The sequence below is a fragment of the Taudactylus pleione genome, unplaced genomic scaffold, assembly GCF_031769625.1.
Source record: "Taudactylus pleione unplaced genomic scaffold, aTauple2 ptg000579l, whole genome shotgun sequence".
Lineage (NCBI taxonomy): Eukaryota > Metazoa > Chordata > Amphibia > Anura > Myobatrachidae > Taudactylus > Taudactylus pleione.
The window spans coordinates 8,000,704-8,019,787 of NW_028284981.1; the positions used below are offsets into that span (position 1 = coordinate 8,000,704).

The 19,084-nt window shown below is 48.7% G+C and overlaps 1 protein-coding gene across 1 annotated transcript in view; it reads right to left on the minus strand.

Annotated features, from left to right (window-relative positions):
- The window catches only part of PTGES (prostaglandin E synthase), a 73,099-nt gene that overhangs the window by 40,096 nt on the left and 13,919 nt on the right, over positions 1–19,084 (minus strand). The window contains exon 2 of the mRNA XM_088453472.1: positions 17,439–17,521. Coding sequence (XP_088309598.1) covers positions 17,439–17,521 — 83 coding nt within the window. The remainder of the gene's footprint in view (positions 1–17,438; positions 17,522–19,084) is intronic.

The following is a 19,084-nucleotide window of genomic DNA, read 5'->3' on the forward strand; positions in this document are numbered from 1 at the left end:
CCCAATATGACTCTCTGATCCGCCGGATCAGACGACATATCGCTTAGTTTGTACCCAGCTTTATACACAACATGGTTCTCATATTTGTGTCTTTCCTTAAAGCAGAATATCAGAAGATTTTGTCCCATGACACTGGGGGAACTGACAGAAGCCCTTTTATTTAAGTTAAATGCTTATTAATGACAGTGTTCTCTTTCAGTGCAGGTGTGTCTATCCTATTGTTATTATTGCTTATTTAAATGGGCGCTGAGCTGTACAGTGTGGATTAATGGATAATACATAAAACATAGCCGAACAAGCAACATAAAGAACTCATTAAACAATTATAGTAATAAACAAATAGAACACACAAGAAGCATGTACTAGGATGTACATCTTGATGACATGGGAACGGGCAGGTGGAAAGAGAACCCAGCCTCCTCAAGTGGATGCAATCTAATGGATGCTGATAATGTGCAGTTTTGTGTCATGGTTTATTTGTATGTTTATTATTGTGGGTACTTGTATGCAAGTAGGATTAAAAGAATATTATTCCCATGTCTTGTGGATTTACTTATTATACAGTACTAACAAATGTGCTCAATCTTTCAGGGGACTGGAGCACAGTGCTGTCAGACTCTACAGTAATAAATCCCATTAGTCTCTTATGCAGTGGGGTCAGAAGAGCATGTGCTGAGCTCTGATTGGAGGAGCCCATCACATGCTCCTCTGACCTGGAGTTTAGCAGCAGTGCAGCCTCATGGGTTTGTGTCTCATTGTGAGGCTGTGACTGCTGCTCTGCCACCTGCCTGAGGATGCTGCTGGTGAGTACACTGTGTGGGCACTGTAGTGTGGCAAAATATTTGTGCACTGTAGTGTGGCATAATGTGTGGTCACTACAGGTGGCATAATGTGTGGGCACTACAGTATGGTATGCGGTGGTACTATAGTGTGTAATAATATGGGGGTCACTATAGTGTGGCATAATGTGTGGGCACTATAGGTGACATAATGTGTGGGCTCTACAGTTAGCAAAATGTGTGATAACTACAGTGTGGCTTAATGTGTGGGCACTACAGGTGGCATAATCTGTGGCTGTACTACCCACTGTGCTGCACCAGCAGTCGGGGATAGTAGGGAGAATAGCTATTCACCGCCGAAAGCATTTCAACTATGGCGCTGACCTCAAGCCAGCCAGAGCTTGCGGAACGGCATCCAATCAGGAGCGGGCGCTCCCGATTGGCTGCTGGTTCGTAAGCTGTGACTGGCTCGCGGCCGGCGCCATATTTGAAATGATGTCAGCGGTGAATAGCTATTCTCCCTACCATCCCCGACTGCCGATGCATATTTGAAATGGTGTCTGCGTTGTATAGCTAGAAATTTTCCTGCTGCCACCCGGGCCCCCAACTCTCTCCACATTTGGAAAAGCAGTCAGTGCCGATTCTACCCGGCTGGCTGCGCCAGCTGAAGAAACCTCTAAACCAGGTACCTGACCCTGCCCTGTGCTCCCCCCCCATCCAGCCAGCCTTCCCTACCCGGTGCCTCCACCCCTAGTCCAGCTAGCTGTCCCTGCCCTGTGTCCTGCACTTACCCTTCCTTTTGGCTTTTTATGTGGATCCGGCTTTTTCAGTGTATTTTATGTGGTTCCAGCTTTTTATAGTGTATTTTATGTGGGTCCGGCTATTTCAGTGTATTTTACTATTTTATGTGGATCTGGTTTTATATTATATATAATCGACGTTGATTTTCCTATATTTATAGATTCTTTGAGAATTTTTAAACTGGTTTATAAACAAAATTGACGTACCACCTTTGCTCCGTCCACCATGGGGGGCCCTGCCAATTTTGACAGTAGCGGGCCCCAGAATCTCTGATGGCAGCCCTGCACTGGAGTGCCACTGGTTTGCTGCGTGTATTAGGGGTGTTGCTAACTTCCCACGGAGGACACCCGGGACATAATCATTACTATGATTGGGAGTGCCATCCAGAAGGACCGATTATATATATATATATATATATATATATATATATATATATATACACATACACAAAAATATGCAAAAAATGGGGTGCACTCACCAGTCTTCCAATAAAATCCTTTATTTAAATGTTACATAGCTGCAGGTATCATAGTATGTCGACGTTGTGTGGACCAACCCGAACTAACTATATATATATATATATATATATATATATATATATATATATATATATATAAATAAAACACACTTTTTCCATTATAGTTGGCCACACCCCTTTTTGGGGCCTTTATTATTGCATTCCCCATGGGCCCTGCATGCTGTAGTCTGCAACTGTGCGCCACCACATATGATAGGGGGGTGTAGTGCAGCCCTTGCCAGACTGACTGGCGGGCCTGTCAGCAACCGCAGCGCCAGCCGGCAGCAGCGTGTGTAGGTGTGAGTAACCTCCACCCCGTCCATTGCCTTGCTCCTCACAGTGACAGCTGTTCCCAGGTCCCTTGGTTAACGCTGTCATGTCAAAGCGGCTGATGAGCCCAGAGGTGTGCATGGACTGCAGCGTGCAGGGTAAGCAGGCCGCTGTCATCTGACTGGGTAGGCAGGAGAAGTGGGGATACAGCTGGGCATCCCACTCTCTGCTGCTCTGTTCGCTGGCAGTTGGTGAGGGGCGAGGGATGATGTATGCCTGGGCTGTGGTTATTATGGGAGGCCAGTGTCACGGTCTCCGGGCACATCATGGTGAGTGACGCTGCTCACCAGGGCTGGTTGCCCAGGACACCCATGTATACTGGTATGTACCAGTCTCCCTATGTGCTGCTGATGTATATAATATAACAGTGCTCTGTAGTGACCGGGACTGCAGCTGCTGCTGGTGTCGGTGCCACCCATGGCTGAAGGGGCTAGGGAGGGACTGGAAGCTCTGTGTTGTTTTATTTCCTGCCAGCGGCCATTGTGTTTTAGTTTTGTCCCATGGTGGCCAATGTGTTTTTTTTTTCCTGTGTGGGCCATTCTGCAGCACCTGACAGGTTAGTCTTCTGTGGGGGCTAGGGGGCCTATTCATCATACCTTAAAATTCGATGGAGGTAATTAGGTTTAGAACTCGCATGGAGTTCTACCTAATTACCGGAGGAATTCATCATTCCTCCTCTCCATCAGTATCTATTCCGAAAAGTTGTCATTTTTGCGATGACAGCTTTTTGGGAAATAGATACTTATCCCGGCCTGCTCTAACTTACCGCAGCTGGAAACAGTGCTGCGCATGAGATGTTACATTCGTAAACCCAGCACTACCTTCAGCGGTGGTAAGTTTGTGTGCCCCCCCCTCCCCCCTCTGCACTTACCTGTCCGCGCAGCAGCCTTCGGCTCTGTCCTGCTGGTCTGTCACATGGTCTCCCAGCACACCACAGTACAGATTAGAAATAAAAAAGTTTTTTTTTTTTTCTAATCTTTATTGTGTTCTGCTGGGAGAACAGTGTCCGACCAGCCTCCGGAGCCAGAGGACGCATCAGAGCGCCGGAGGGAGACGTCGGGGGACCTGTCCAGCTGTAAGCAGGTAAGTCTCACCTGCTATTCGCCACCTCACAGTGGCGGATAGTACCTCCATCAAATTCCGAAAATACATAATTTTCGGAATATGATGAATACCATAATTTCCACAACCCCATACTAATGTATGGGGAGTGTGGAAATTAACGCAGGGGCACTTAACCAGGAGATATCAGTGATATCTCCTGTGTTAAGATACTTAATGAATACTAAAATAACGTTATTTAAGGAAAATGTCCTTAAAAACATTAATTTAGTGTTGATGAATAGGCCCCTTGAGCAATTAATGTGGGGGCCAATGTGTTTTTTTTTTCCTGTGGGGTCACACCACCCCTCCCCCAGTCTAACCCTAACCTCCCTCCCCCAGTAACTAACCATTACTCTAATACTTACCGTCGGAATCAGACGGGATTCTGACCATTGGGATGCCGCTGTTGATATTGTGACAATCGGCATCCTGACTACATCCCGCTCTATGTACTGTACTCCAATAATAGAAAACATTGTTGGGTTTAGAACAGGTTCCCCACCACTTTAATGTAAATTATATATAAAAGGTCTGTAATAAAACAATATGGCTTTATCACTTCCTTTCCATGAATTTGTGCACTCTTATTCTAGTGCAGTACTCTACCATCTCCACTTTAATCCAATGCTACGGATTGCTTAGCAGACCAGAAAATAACTTATTTCTACTTCAGGGTCCATAGGGTATCCACAGGATACCTTGGGGTATAGGTGTGACGTCAGTCATCGGGCACCAAAGAGTTAAGCTTTCAGCCTCCCAGGATGCACTAGGTCCCCCTCCTATACCCCGCCCCCGAGCCAAGGCATCTCAGTTTCGTTTGGTGCCCGGCCGTAGTCGGAGGCACCTGCTAGAGGGGGGGCTTAGAAGAGCCCCTGAAGCTTTTTCTTCATGCAGCTGTGGCTGCACATCTGGATGAACAGCATGGACAGTCAGTCCTGACGTCCATGCTGTCTTCCCTACACCCCGCCGGTACCAGAACGCCGGTACTGATCCGGGATGCTGGTGGACATCTGGGGTCACAGCTAGCGGTGACCCCAGATGTTCCGGACCATGGCCGGATTCAAGGGGGACAGAGGTAAGCAGCGGGGTCCCGCGGGGGGTCCCCGCTGATCACATGGTCCTAAATCCCCAGGCAGGGGGCTCCCTGGGGACTGGCTGCAGCGTGGAGCCAGGCGACCAACCTGCGCTTCCACTACCCCCTGGGACAGCGGATCGCAGCAGAGCGGTAGCGCTGCAGCGTCCCAGGGGTTAAATGCATGCCAGGGGAGCGCGCCTTCCCTGTCTCACAGCCGGCGCCTCCCCCGCTGCACACAGCCCTCTCTGCACTGTGCTGACTGGCCCTGTGTCAGCGCTCCTCCCTCAGGCCAGCCTTCTCTCTGCTCCTCGGTGGCCATCTTTTCTGAAGCATGGTGAACGCTGCTGGAAGCCTGCATTGGAAGCATCGTGGTCTGGGTCCCCCCGCATACCTCTCCTCCGCTGTGGTCAGGTCTGTGTATGCAGCGCTGTGTCCTACCAGGCCCTGTGTCTGTGTAGTTGAGTGATCAGCGCTGTTAGTGCAGGAATTGTTATTTCTCTGCATTGTATGTGACTGTGCTAGCGCTGCTGCCTGTAACTTTTTTTCTAAACTGTCCCTGTTTTTTCTGCTAAGCCCTTGCGGTGTGGTGCTGCAGGGTGGTCTCTTGCCTCTTAAATATATAATTGGTGAGAGGGGTCACATACGTGGTGCCATCATGTCTGAAAGTGATTTTCCCCTCCGGCTACAGTGTACTACGTGTAAAGTACCATTAGCGGAGGGGGAGGGTAGCGCGGAGGGCCTCTGCCGGCAGTGTTTGTCTATGGCGCGGCCTCTTACGGTTACTGCACCGGTACAGGAGCCGCCCTGGGCTTGTTTCGCTCAAGCGCTTACAGCCTTAGTGGGCCAGTTAGCTCCGCAGCCCGCGTTTACACAGATGGGTTTGTCCCAGCAGTCAGTGGTGTCGTCACCCATGCAGGGTTTCCCACGACAATTGGTGGTACCCCACAGTCTCCCTATTTCCCCGCTCCCGGTTTCTCAGGAGCCAGCGTGGGTTAACTCCCTGACGAGTTCTGTACAGCACTTGTCGGATGTGTTGCAAGGGGAGTCTGTGATGCGGCCGCATAAACGGCCGGTGGCGTCTCTGTCGGCTCCTTATGAGGATGACGAGGGGACGTCTGATGATGGGGAGATTCTGGATCCTTACGATCAGGAAGCTCTCCATGCTAAGGACGCTGATGCTAAGTCCAAAGTATATATTCCTGGACTTATTCGGGCGGTCCGCACAGCCTTGGTGATTGAGGACGAAGTTCCCCCAGCGGCTAAATCTAAGTATGCCTTTTTCAAAGATGTGAAGGGCGATGCCACAGTCTTTCCTCTTTCGGGTCAGTTGGTGGACCATTTAGAGGAGGCGTGGAAACAGCCTGGCAAAAGATACAAGCCGCAGAGACGCCTGGCGGTGGCTTATCCGTTCGCGGATAATTATTTTGCAAAGTGGGAATCCCCTCCACAGGTGGATTCTCACGTGACCAGTCTTGTCCGTAGTGCCACATTGCCGATGCCATCTATGTCCTCCCTTAAGGATGCTATGGACCGCAAGGTGGAGATCTGCCTGAAGTCCGCTTATTCCCTTGCGGGGGGGGCAGCACGGCCGGCTATGGCCATTTGCTGGGTTGCCAGAGCAATGTAGCGCTGGGCGGATTCATTAGAGGCTTCTTTTGATTCCGACTGTCCGGCCGAACAGGCGGAGTTGATTGGCAATCTCCGTGATTCGGCCACCTACGTCAACGAGGCGGCCCTAGACATTAGTACTCTGGTGTCTAGGATTTCTTCAGCAGCGGTAGCTGCTCGTCGCACCTTGTGGCTGCGATCCTGGAAGGCGGACGCAGATTCCAAAAAGGGTCTGGAGGCGTTGCCGTTTACCGGAGAAGTTCTCTTCGGTCCGGATCTGGATAAGATTGTGGCCACGCTGGCGGCAGCCAAATCGGCTTGTCTCCCGTCGGCCGCTGCTCCTTCTGGTTCTGGACCATCGTCCTTTCGGTCATCTAGGGCCCAGGGCAGGCCCAAACCACAGTCGTTTCCTCGACAGGCTGGCCCTAAGAAATCGGTCAAGCCCCGGAAGCAGACATGGAGTACCAGACGTCCGGACCCCAAGCCAGATGACAAGCCTGCGGCCTGACGGTCCGGGCCTCCCTTTGGGGGATCCCAGGGTGGGAGGCCGCCTGCTGCAGTTCGCCCAGTGTTGGTCGACCACTACGACAGACACTTGGATTCTGGTGGTGGTCTCCCACGGGTACGCCCTCTCCTTCCGGCACAGACCCCCGGCTCGATTCTTCACCACGGGTCTACCATCAGACCGGAACAAGGCTACGGAGCTGTGGAAGGTATTGCACACTATGCTCCAGGCTGGAGTTATAGTGCCTGTTCCATTCTCCCAGAGGGGCCAGGGTTTCTACTCAAATCTTTTTTTGGTACAGAAACCCAATGGGTCGTATCGTCCGATTCTCAACCTCAAAGCACTCAACAGGTCTTTGCGGGTACCGAAGTTTTGGATGGAGACCCTACGGTCCATCATTCTGTCGCTGGAACCTAGGGACTACATGGTGTCATTGGACATACAGGACGCTTACCTGCATGTCCCTATTCTTTTGCGCCATCAACAGTTCCTCAGGTTTGCAATCCGCAGCGACCACTTCCAGTTTCGGGCGTTACCTTTTGGCCTGGCGACAGCACCACGGGTTTTCACCAAGGTGATGGCGGTCATGGCGGCTTCTCTGCGGCTGCAGGGAGTCCGTATGTTGCCGTACTTGGACGACCTGTTATTGGTGGCAGGATCTCCAGAGCTCCTGTTACGCCACTTGGACCTGACCATTGCACTGCTGCAACGGCACGGCTGGCTAATCAACTGGCAGAAGTCCACTCTAATCCCGTCTCGGAGGATTCTGCATCTTGGAGCCTTATTGGACTCGGGACAGCAAAGGATTTTCGTGACGGAGGACAAGATCTCTGCTTTACAGTCAAGGGTGCGCAGTTGTCTGCACAGCCGCCGGGTGTCCCTACACTCGGCGATGAGGTTACTGGGCTCCATGGTGTCGGTGTTCGACATGGTGGAATACGCCCAGTTTCACTCCAGACCTCTGCAGCACCTGATCCTGTCCAAGTGGACCGGGCTGCCTCAGTCTCTGAAGTCCCAGACGATTGTGCTCACCCCGGAGGTTCGCCTGTCCCTTGCTTGGTGGTTACAGACGACCCACCTCAACAAGGGACGTCCGTTCTGGGTTCAAAATTGGGTCCTGTTGACAACGGACGCCAGTCTTCGGGGCTGGGGAGCGGTTTTGGGTCCACACTTGTTCCAGGGCAGGTGGACGCTGACAGAAGCGGAGCTTCCCATAAATATCTTGGAAATCCGTGCGGTCTTCAATGCTCTCCAGCAGGCACATCGGTTTCTCCAGGGTCACCCGGTACAGGTCCAGTCGGACAACGCTACCACCGTGGCCTACATAAACAGGCAAGGAGGAACCCGCAGTCGGGCGGCTCTCGTAGAGGTCTCTCGGATCCTGGTTTGGGTGGAGCGCAATCTTCCGGCCATATCTGCGGTCTTCATCCCGGGAGTGCTAAATTGGGAGGCGGACTTTCTAAGTCGCCAGGACGTTCATCCGGGGGAATGGTCCCTGTACCCGGACATTTTTCAACTGCTGGTGGACAGGTGGGGTCTTCCAGAGATCGACCTCATGGCGTCCCGGCACAACAACAAGTTGCCCGTGTACGGGTCTCGCACAAGAGACGAAAGGGCGTCTCTGGTGGATGCTCTGTCCGTCCGGTGGACATTCCGGTTCGCATACCTGTTCCCTCCGGTCTCCCTTCTTCCACGGGTAATCCGGAAATTCAAACAGGAAAGAGGGACGCTCCTGTTGATAGCTCCCGCGTGGCCCAGACGGCACTGGTTCTCAGACCTTCAGGGTCTGTCCGTGGTCAGTCCTCTGCGGTTGCCGCTAGGACCGGACCTTCTGTCTCAGGGTCCTTGTCTTCACCCGGACCTGACTTGGCTGTCTTTGACGGCGTGGCTGTTGAGACGGCCATGCTGAGGTCCCGGGGGTTTTCCAGCTCTGTGGTGCGTACCATGTTGCGAGCTCGGAAACAGTCTTCCGCGAGGATATACCATCGCGTGTGGCATACGTTCTTCCAGTGGTGTCGACCGAGAGTTTCGTCTGTCTCGGATTCTCGCCTTCCTACAAGCGGGACTAGATCATGGGCTTCGCCTTGCTTCTTTGAAGGTACAGGTTTCGGCCCTGTCTGGTTTCACCGTAGGATTGCTACAATCCCGGATGTGCGCACCTTTATGCAAGGTGTTGTCCGCATTCAGCCGCCCTTTGTTCCACCTGTGGCGCCTTGGGATTTGGCTGTGGTCCTGAGGGCTCGCCAAGGACCGCCGTTTGAACCACTGGGCTCAGTGGATCTTAAATGGCTAACAGCTAAGACTGTTTTCCTTCTGGCTATTGCTTCGGCCAGACGTGTTTCTGAGTTAGGGGCTCTTTCTTGTAGACCCCCTTTCTTGGTTTTTCATGGCAACAGGGCAGTGCTCCGCACTCGGCCCGAGTTTCTTCCCAAAGTTGTTTCCCAGTTTCATGTTAACGAGGAAATCGTTGTTCCGGCCTTTAACTCACCGGGTCTTTCCGTGGGTGAGGCCTCTTTGGATGTTGTGCGGGCCTTAAGGACTTATGTTGACCGCACTTCTTCGTTTAGGAAGTCGGACACTTTGTTTGTCCTCTATGGCTTCCGTAAAAATGGTTGGCCTGCTTCAAAGCAAACTTTGGCAGCCTGGATCCGTATGGCTATTTCTGAAGCTTATCTTCATGAAGGCCTGCCGGTTCCTCCTTCTGTGAAGGCTCATTCCACTAGGTCTGTGGGTCCTTCGTGGGCAGCTCGACGTGGTGCCTCTGCAGTCCAGATCTGCAAGGCTGCTACGTGGTCCTCTGTCCATACCTTCGTGAGGTATTACAGGTTTGACACCTTCGCCTCTCAGGATGCTTCCTTCGGGCGGCGGATTCTCCTTTCTGCACAGGAGTGTCCCCACCCTTAAAGGATACTGCTTTGAGAAATCCCCAATGTATCCTGTGGATACCCTATGGACCCTGAAGTAGAAAATATGAGATATGGTAAGAACTTACCCTTGTTATCTCTATTTCTACGAAGTCCATAGGGTTCCACAGGACTCCCGCCCTGTCGCACCTGTGCTGCAGATGGGCTTTGCTCTGGTCACCGGTTTTCCGTCTCCCTCTGGTGAGAATGTGATTCTTGTATGTGTCCAGATCTTTGTTCTCTCTCTTCCTCCGGCCTATGGCTTGGTAACTAACTGAGATGCCATGGCTCGGGGGCGGGGTATAGGAGGGGGACCTAGTGCATCCTGGGAGGCTGAAAGCTTAACTCTTTGGTGCCCGATGACTGACGTCACACCTATACCCCAAGGTATCCTGTGGAACCCTATGGACTTCGTAGAAATAGAGATAACAAGGGTAAGTTCTTACCATATCTCATATTTTCCCCTCCTACCAGTGTCACAATTTCAAAACATTATACTTCCCCTAGGGCTCTATTTATTAACATTATTTTTACTAAAATAAAGTGAAAAAGGGTGTTTTCACACCCTTTTCACATTATTTTAGTATCACCTACAGTTACTATAGGGCAATTGGAGTAGAATTCATAAAATTCTACTCCAACCCCTAAGTATCACTTATTTTTAGTAAGCAGATCGCATTTCCCATAACTGTAATGGGAAATGTGATCCAACCAGAGTTACTAAAAATAAATTGTAAAAACATACCTGGGAAAGCCCTGTGATAATAACGCCACCTGGAGGTGGCATTATCCAGGGTCTCCCCCGGTTACCGGACTCCTGCCCTGCTCTAACGGGGAGAGCAGAGCCGGGAGTCGGCCCCAGTAATCAGCTGTGTGGTCTAAACAGACCACACGCTGATACAGTGTAAAAAAAAAATAATAATACATTTTTTACTTACCTGACTTCAGGGACCGGTGGTCGGGGCTCCGGGTGATGTCCTCCCTCCGGTCAGCTGGTCTCCCATGCTGCACTGCGGCCCGGTCATCAGGTGATCGGGTCCCAGTGCAGTATGGGATATCACCTGACCGGAGGACATGGAAGACATCACCAGAGCCCTGATCATGCAGGTAAGTGTAATTAAGGGAGAGGGGCGGGTCCGCGATCGCGGGGCTTAACGACGGGGGCGGGGCTTAGCACCGGGGAGTAGCAGCGATGGTCGGCGCATGCGCGGGGCACTGGTCACGGTATTTTTTTGGCGAAAATACCGTGACTAGTGTGCGGAGGGGATTCGCAGGGACAGAGCTTGCGAATTCAGTCGGTAAAATCACACTACAATCTGCATTTCCAATGCAGATTGTAGTAAATAGAGCCCCTAGTCCCTTAAACCAAATGCCTTAGGGGTCTATTTACTAAGCTGTGTTAGTAGATAAAGTGAATGGTAATAAGGTGCCAGCCAATCAGCTCCCTACTGCCATCTGACAGGCTGTGTTTGAAAAATGACAGTAGGGAGCTGATTGGCTGGCACCTTATCACAGACTTATCACTTTTCACTCTCTCATAACACTGCTTAGTAACTAGACCCCTTAGTGTCATCCTTGACTCCATCCTCAGATTGATCCTCCCATAACCTTGTCTTAAGGTGCCTATCCACTAGACGATTAAAATGAGCGATTGAATGATAACGATATAGTTATTGTTCGATAATCGTTTGCAGATTGTTTGAAAAATTAGTCTTTTAGACATCTATCATTGGGCAAACATGCTGGACAACCTGATGATAACGTCAGGTTCAGCATGTTTGCAGATGATTGATTGTGCCTACACTGACCGACTGCTCGTTCAGTGTAGGCTCACCACAGACTGACAAACGACTGCACAATTACAATATAGTAATCCTGCAGTCTTTTGCCTGTCTTCTAGTGGATGGGCACCTTTAGGGTGAGCGCCTGATCCTTATTTTTTTATTTGACTTCCTTTTGATTAATTTGTACTGGAACTTGGACCCATAAACCTTTTTTGCTTTTTTTATTATACTTTTGTATTGTATCATACACATGCTTCAGAATGTATTATGTGCCATATTCTATAGTTTTGGGGTTTTTTTTGTACAGATATAACTATAGGATACCTACTTATTACAACAGAATTATACTGTTTTGATGTATTGTAGATTGATTATACTTCACTCTTCGTTTGTGAAAAAATCACCTTGTTTGACCTCTTCTTTGAAGATACTTGATTGTTCTTTATAGAATGTGTTTTTGCTTAAAAAAATAAAGATATTTAAAAAAAAAAAAAAAATTAAAGTCTGAGTTGCATCCAATTACTTATAAAACTGGGAATGCCTCCCCTAATTATGTTTTATTCATCTGGGACAGAGTTGGTCTCATTGCTGTGAGGCAGATATATACCACTCTGTGTATAGACAGTTAGTTACATCATTTCCCAACTCCTGTGGAGTAGTTAATTTTTTACTTTTTGAACATGAGACGGATTCACTCTTACGTCACAATGTTTCATGTGACTTCTGTTTTCATTAAGTGTGAAGAAGATGGGGAGTTAACTCTCCTGTTTACGCCAGAAGTTTGCTTTTATTACAGGGAAAGAGCAATAATGTGGTTAAACTTGGCTGGACCTGCAGTTGCTACAGCTGAGTAAAAACAGCTTTCACTGATGCTGCAAGACTTACAGGCAGATGAATAATGAGTCCGAGGCAACAGCCAACGTTAATGGTTCCATTCCACAGAGGCATCTGCGATCCCTCCTTCCAGTCATAAACCCTTATACGGCCTGACCAAGAACGGGCTGATTATTCCATCCGACTCCAGTCTAACTCAATATAAAATATCTATTCTCTTAGTCAGTCTGAGCAGTACACAAGCCTATAATATTATTTGAGAATAAATGATACGCACCGAACCAGTGCATAAATGTTTGCTTGATGTTACTGAGGGTATTCACACCAAAGATACATGGCAGGGTATTGCTATTACTACAGAAAGGAATCACACCAAAGATGGCAATACCCTGCCATGTAATACTACAGAAAGGAATCACACCAAAGATAGCAATACCCGGCCATGTAATACTACAGAAAGGAATCACACCAAAGATGGCATTACCCTGCCACGTAATACTACAGAAAGGAATCACACCAAAGATGGCAATACCCTGCCATGTAATACTACAGAAAGGAATCACACCAAAGATAGCAATACCCTGCCATGTAATACTACAGAAAGGAATCACACCAAAGATGGCATTACCCTGCCATGTAATACTACAGAAAGGAATCACACCAAAGATAGCAATACCCTGCCATGTAATACTACAGAAACTAACCACAACAAAGATGGCAATACCCTGCCATGTAATACCGTGTTTCCCCGATAATAAGACCTACCCCGAAAATAAGCCCTACCCTTCATTTTGTAACCCGGTCCAAATTAAGCCCTACCCCGAAAATAAGACCTATCTGAATCTCATTTTGAGCTGGGAACGCTGCAGAGACCAGCGTTCCCAGCCACGCAGTGCGCAGGTGACGTCATGACGTCACCCACGCGCTGAGGATCCTGTGCGGCCGAGCCTGCTGGATCATGTTAGATCCAGTCAGCGCGCAAGTGAGAGCAACATCCCGGACGGCTGCGAGTCAGGTAAGTGCCCTGCATTAAGGGACACTGCTACAGGGGGGCCTGCAAGGGGGGGCCTGGATAAGGGTCACTTCTACAAGGGGGCCTGCAAGGGGGTGGCCTGCATAAGGGGCACTTCTACAAGGGGGCCTGCATAAGGGGCACTTCTACAAGTGGGCCTGCATAAGGGGCACTTCTACAAGGGAGCCTGCATAAGGGGGTGGCCTGCATAAGGGGCACTTCTACAAGGGGGCATGCATAAGGGGCACGGCTGTCAATGATAATTAATATAAGACCTACCCCGAAAATAAGCCCTATGGTATTTTTTTTAACAAAAAAAAAATAAGACAGTGTCTTATTATCTGGGAAACACGGTACTACAGAAAGGAATCACACCAAAGATGGCATTACCCTGCCATGTAATACTACAGAAAGGAATCACACCAAAGATAGCAATACCCTGCCATGTAATACTACAGAAACTAACCACAACAAAGATGGCAATACCCTGCCATGTAATACTACAGAAAGGAATCACACCAAAGATAGCAATACCCTGCCATGTAATACTACAGAAGGCAATCACACCAAAGATAGCAATACCCTGCCATGTAATACTACAGAAGGCAATCACACCAAAGATAGCAATACCCTGCCATGTAATACTACAGAAACGGCAATACCCTGCCATGTAATACTACAGAAAGGAATCACACCAAAGATAGCAATACCCTGCCATGTAATACTACAGAAAGGAATCACACCAAAGATAGCAATACCCTGCCATGTAATACTACAGAAGGCAATCACACCAAAGATAGCAATACCCTGCCATGTAATACTACAGAAACGGCAATACCCTGCCATGTAATACTACAGAAAGGAATCACACCAAAGATAACAATATTGTGCATGGTAAAACAACAAAAGGGAATAACACCAAAGGGGATGTGGTCAAAATTCCCGACCGCAGGGATTACGGCCATTGGGATGCCAACGCCGGAATCCTGACACTTATCAGAATCCTGGCGCCGGCATCCCGACCACCGGAATCCTGAAGGTAAGTTCTGTGGTTAGGAGGAGGGTTAGGGTTAGGCACTAAGGGGGGCTGGGTTAGGTTTAGGTTGTGGGGAGGGAGGTTAGAGTTTAGGTTAGGTTTACTTATCTGGAGGAGTCAGGCCTGGTCACGATTCTGACTGCTGGGATCCCGAGAGCCAGCATACCGTACCCATCCCCACCAAAGATATCAATACCTTGCTTTGTAATATTACAGAAGGGAATCACACCTAAGATAGCAATACCCTGCCATGTAATACTACAGAAAGGAATCACACCAAAGATAGCAATACCCGGCCATGTAATACTACAGAAAGGAATCACACCAAAGATAGCAATACCCTGCCATGTAATACTACAGAAGGGGATCACACCAAAGATAGCAATAACCTGCCATATAATACTACATAAAGGAATCACACCAAAGATAGCAATACCCTGCCATGTAATACTACAGAAGGGGATCACACCAAAGCCAGCATTATTCTGCCATGTAATACTACAGAGGAGAATCACCCCACAACCTCCATGTAATAATACTGAAGGAAATCACACCAAAGCCCAGATTTAAACCTTGGGGCCCTGGGAAAAAAGCTGTACAGAGAGGCCCTTGGGGCACTGGGGAGGAGGTACATCAATGATGCGGGCGCAGGTGCTGGAGGTATGGCCCTCTCACACTATGGGCAAAATTTACTAAGCGGCGGTTTCTATTCTATTCTAAACCCCGGCGGTTTGGTGGTGGTTTCTATTCTATTCTAAACCCCGGGGGTTTGGTGGCAGTTTTGCAGCGGTTTCTAAATGACAGCCCTGTTCTATTCTATTCTAAAATGTGTTTTGATGGCAGTTTTGCAGCGGTTTTGGATTTAGTAAATCTGCAGATAGCAAAACCGCCGCCAAACCACAGTCAAAACACATTTTAGAATAGAATAGAACTGGGCTGTCATTTATAAACCACTGCAAAACCCCCAGGGTTTAGAATAGAATAGAAACCGCCACCAAACCACCGCTTTGTAAATTTTGCCGTATGTTGTGCGTTCAGGGGGGGGTGTGGTCAACAACATTTTATATTCACCTGCTTTTACATTAGGTTTAAATAAGGGAGGTTTGAAGACACTAGATGGGCAAAATTTACTAAGCGGCGGTTTCTATTCTATTCTAAACCCCGGCGGTTTGGTGGCGGTTTCTATTCTATTCTAAACCCCGGGGGCTTGGTTTTGCAGCAGTTTCTAAATGACAGCCCTGTTCTATTCTATTCTAAAATGTGTTTTGATGGCAGTTTTGCAGCGGTTTTGACCTTAGTAAATCTGCAGATAGCAAAACCGCTGCCAAACCACATTTTAGAATAGAATAGAACAGGGCTGTCATTTAGAAACTGCTGCAAAACCGCCAGGGTTTAGAATAGAATAGAAACCGCCACCAAACCGCTGGGGTTTAGAATAGAATAGAAACCGCCGCTTAGTAAATTTTGCCCTAGATGACTTTATTGGCTTACACATCTCCCCTAGCAAAGTTTACATTGATTTCAGTAAACAAAAACAAAACAAAAAAAAAAGTCTACCTGGTAATATAAGCAAATGGTTTAATTCGGTCCATATTCTTGAGAGGCACCAAGTGATGTACTAGTAATGCTAGTATGTGTATAACAATAAATGCAGGGGAGTGGGATATTAGATTACACTATAGCTTTTAGAAAAATAACATTTCACTGCAGATTGCTTCATGCTGTGGGTGTTGGCATTAATGCCTGCCAGAAAGTAATTCTTCTCAGACATGGTGGGATATTGAGTTTCTCTGCGTAATGCAATACTATGGTCTAACTGCTCTGTGTTCTGGGGAGGGAACAATATGACTGGATGAAAAAAGAGGATTAAATAATAATGGTCTGTACTGGCTGACATACATGAAAAAACGTATAAGTTTAAGTGCCTTTTACTCCCCCTGTGCCCTAACCAAATGCACACAGTGCAGAGGGGATAAAATATCTCAATGTTGTAAACCGCAAACACCAACAAAGCACTAAAATGTACACTAAAGAAAGGTGGATACAATTTAAAAACGGGATACTTCGGCCAGTCATTGTATCCTTAAACAATGGAGTGTTAAGGCTGGTGATGAAATGACCTAGGGGCCTATTTATCAACCGATAAATGGCCCGGTAACCATGCGGAAATGCTAGTTTCCGCATTTTTAAGTCACTGGGCCATTCATCATTAGGGGTCCGATAGGACCCCCCGGTATTCAGCAAACTCCGAAAAGTTTCAGTTTTCGGAGTTTGCTGCTGAGAACAAGCACCATCTTCAGATGACGCTTCTTCTTGGATCAGGAGTGAGCTCCGGCTTTCGGCTGACGCTGCAGGGAGGGAGCCGGGTGCCCACTGGTAACAAATCTCAGCGGGCGCCCAGCAAGTGGAGCCTCCCTGTGGGGAGGGGACGGATGGCACAGTTTTTTTTTTTCTCTTCTGAGGACTCAGTGGCAGAGCCGTAACTAGACTTTTTGGTGCCCTGTGCCAGAAAGAGCATTGGCACCCCCCTCATTTTTCAAAGGGACATAATGCGCCTAAAAAGGGGAAGGACCAGGGAAGAAATAGGAGAGACCAGAACATGCTAGGGATAAAAGAAGAGGAAGCTACAAGTGAGAATGATGATAATAAACAAAAATTTGACAGGCCCAAACAGCGCTCCCTGACCTGCAGTGCCCTATGCGATGGCACCGGCCGCACTACCCTAGCTACGGCCCTGCTCAGTGGCACCTTCTAGTAGCCAGCTCTGCGGGCAACGGCCCTGTTAGCCCGCCCCTAGAACCGTCACTATGTAGCAGCTATGTTTGGTGATTGTGGGCTGCAGGCTTCAATGCATTGATCAATCCATGAACTAAAACCCCATTATTTATGTACTATGGTGTGTGATTTTATGATGGGGAGTGCGGAGTTTTGTGTTTTTCAAGCAATGTGGTCACATGTCACTTCGCACCCCAGGCCTGGGAATTGCGAGTGCAGGTTTGCAACCCAAATCTAGGAGGGGTGAGTGTAGTGGATTTATCACACACACACACACACACACACACATTGTAGTATACAGTAATATATATATATATATATATATATATATATATATATAATTCCTGACTAAAAAGCAGTGTGTGACGTACATACCTCCGGTAACGCTCTACATCTGGGTCCTCACGGAAGTACTTGATATCTCCATGTCTCAGGGCATCTTCTGGGTTGGCAAAAGCCTGTTGTAGAGAACATTGTGTTAGAACGGATTAGTTACTATGACAGTATGTCTCCATCCTTATTAGATACACAATTGTTGGCACATATGTGTCTTGCAGCCATTAATGAATGACCTCTTACACCACATAACCTCCAAGTTCTGTTTCTTGTTTTACATTATGACCACTATGATTTGTAACAAACCAGAAGCTCCTAACTCACTTTCCAAGTGACTATAGAAAAAGTGTAATATAGGAACATGTACCCTGCACAAATGAGCTTTGCAGAAAAAGTATCTCCATTAAACATACTGTGCATGCTGCACTGGATTGTATGATCATTAGTGCAATATTGTACAATAAGTGTTGTTATTCATAAATTATAGTTATAAAGCATCAACGTGTTACACAGGGTATACAATCGGGAAACCGGCTGCCTTAATACCGACAGCCGGCTTCCCGACTGTCATATCCCGGTGAGGGTGAAATGCTGGGCGTCTATATCTAGACGCCTGTTATTTCCCCAACGACGGGAGACAGGCGCCCGGCATCCCGATCGAAGGGATGCCGGGCGCCGCAAGAGCGGACAGCCGCACGGGGGGGGGGGGGGTTAGGTTTAGGATACCTGGGGGGGAATTAGGGTTAGGCACCCCCCCGGAAGAGTTAGGGTTAGGCTAGGGGGAGGGAGGGTTAGGGTTAGGCACCCCCCCAGGGGACTTATTTTTAGGCAGTGGGAAGGGGGGAGGTTAGGGTTAGGCACCCCTAAGGAGGGTTAGGGTAAGGGGGTTAGGTTAGCTTATACTTACCTTAGCGACAATCAGGATTTCCAGCGCTGTCGGGCTTCCGCTGCCGGGAACTCTGCTTTTGTCGGCCAGGTGCTGCCAGGAATCGAACCGCCGGCCATGCATACCAACATACCGATTCCGTTACACAGCGCTGTATGTTGAATGGGGGGGCTCATGATAGAAACAAATGACACGAAACATAAGATTAAATTAGGATTGCCCTGCCCAAACAGGTTTCCAGTTTAAGCCGTGCAGAGAAGGTGCTCAAATAACAAACTGCAGCGGCTGATGTCAGGACAATCTCTGTGTGGCCACCCTGTAAGAAATAGTGCTGTCACATCTGCTGACGACTCTGGCTTACCTCCTAACCATCCCAATTTTGTCAGGAAAGTCCCACTTTCTGGGCACTGTCCTGACATCCCGCCCAGGGCCACAGTGTCCCGTGTAATTGGACTTCTCTCCCACTGCTCTGGGTAAATAGATGCCGAGCGTATGTGTGCGGCATCCATCTCAGTGGAGAGAGAGACTGAGGGCATGCCCTGGAGCTCCATCATGATGTAAATGGGAAAGGGGGTGTGACTCGTCGGCACAGCATTTCCCATGAGGCCACCAGGGCTGTTAAGAGCCGGCCAGAGTCCGGGTGAATGGGGTGTGGCCTAATCACGGGAGGCGTGGCCACCCCACCCTCCCGTGCGCTGGGGAGGGGGCGCTGCGAGTTTTCCACTGCAGCCCAGATAGGTTTATAGTAGAGATGAATGGTTCCTGTGGTCACGCATGCGCAAAGCCACCGGGGAGTCAG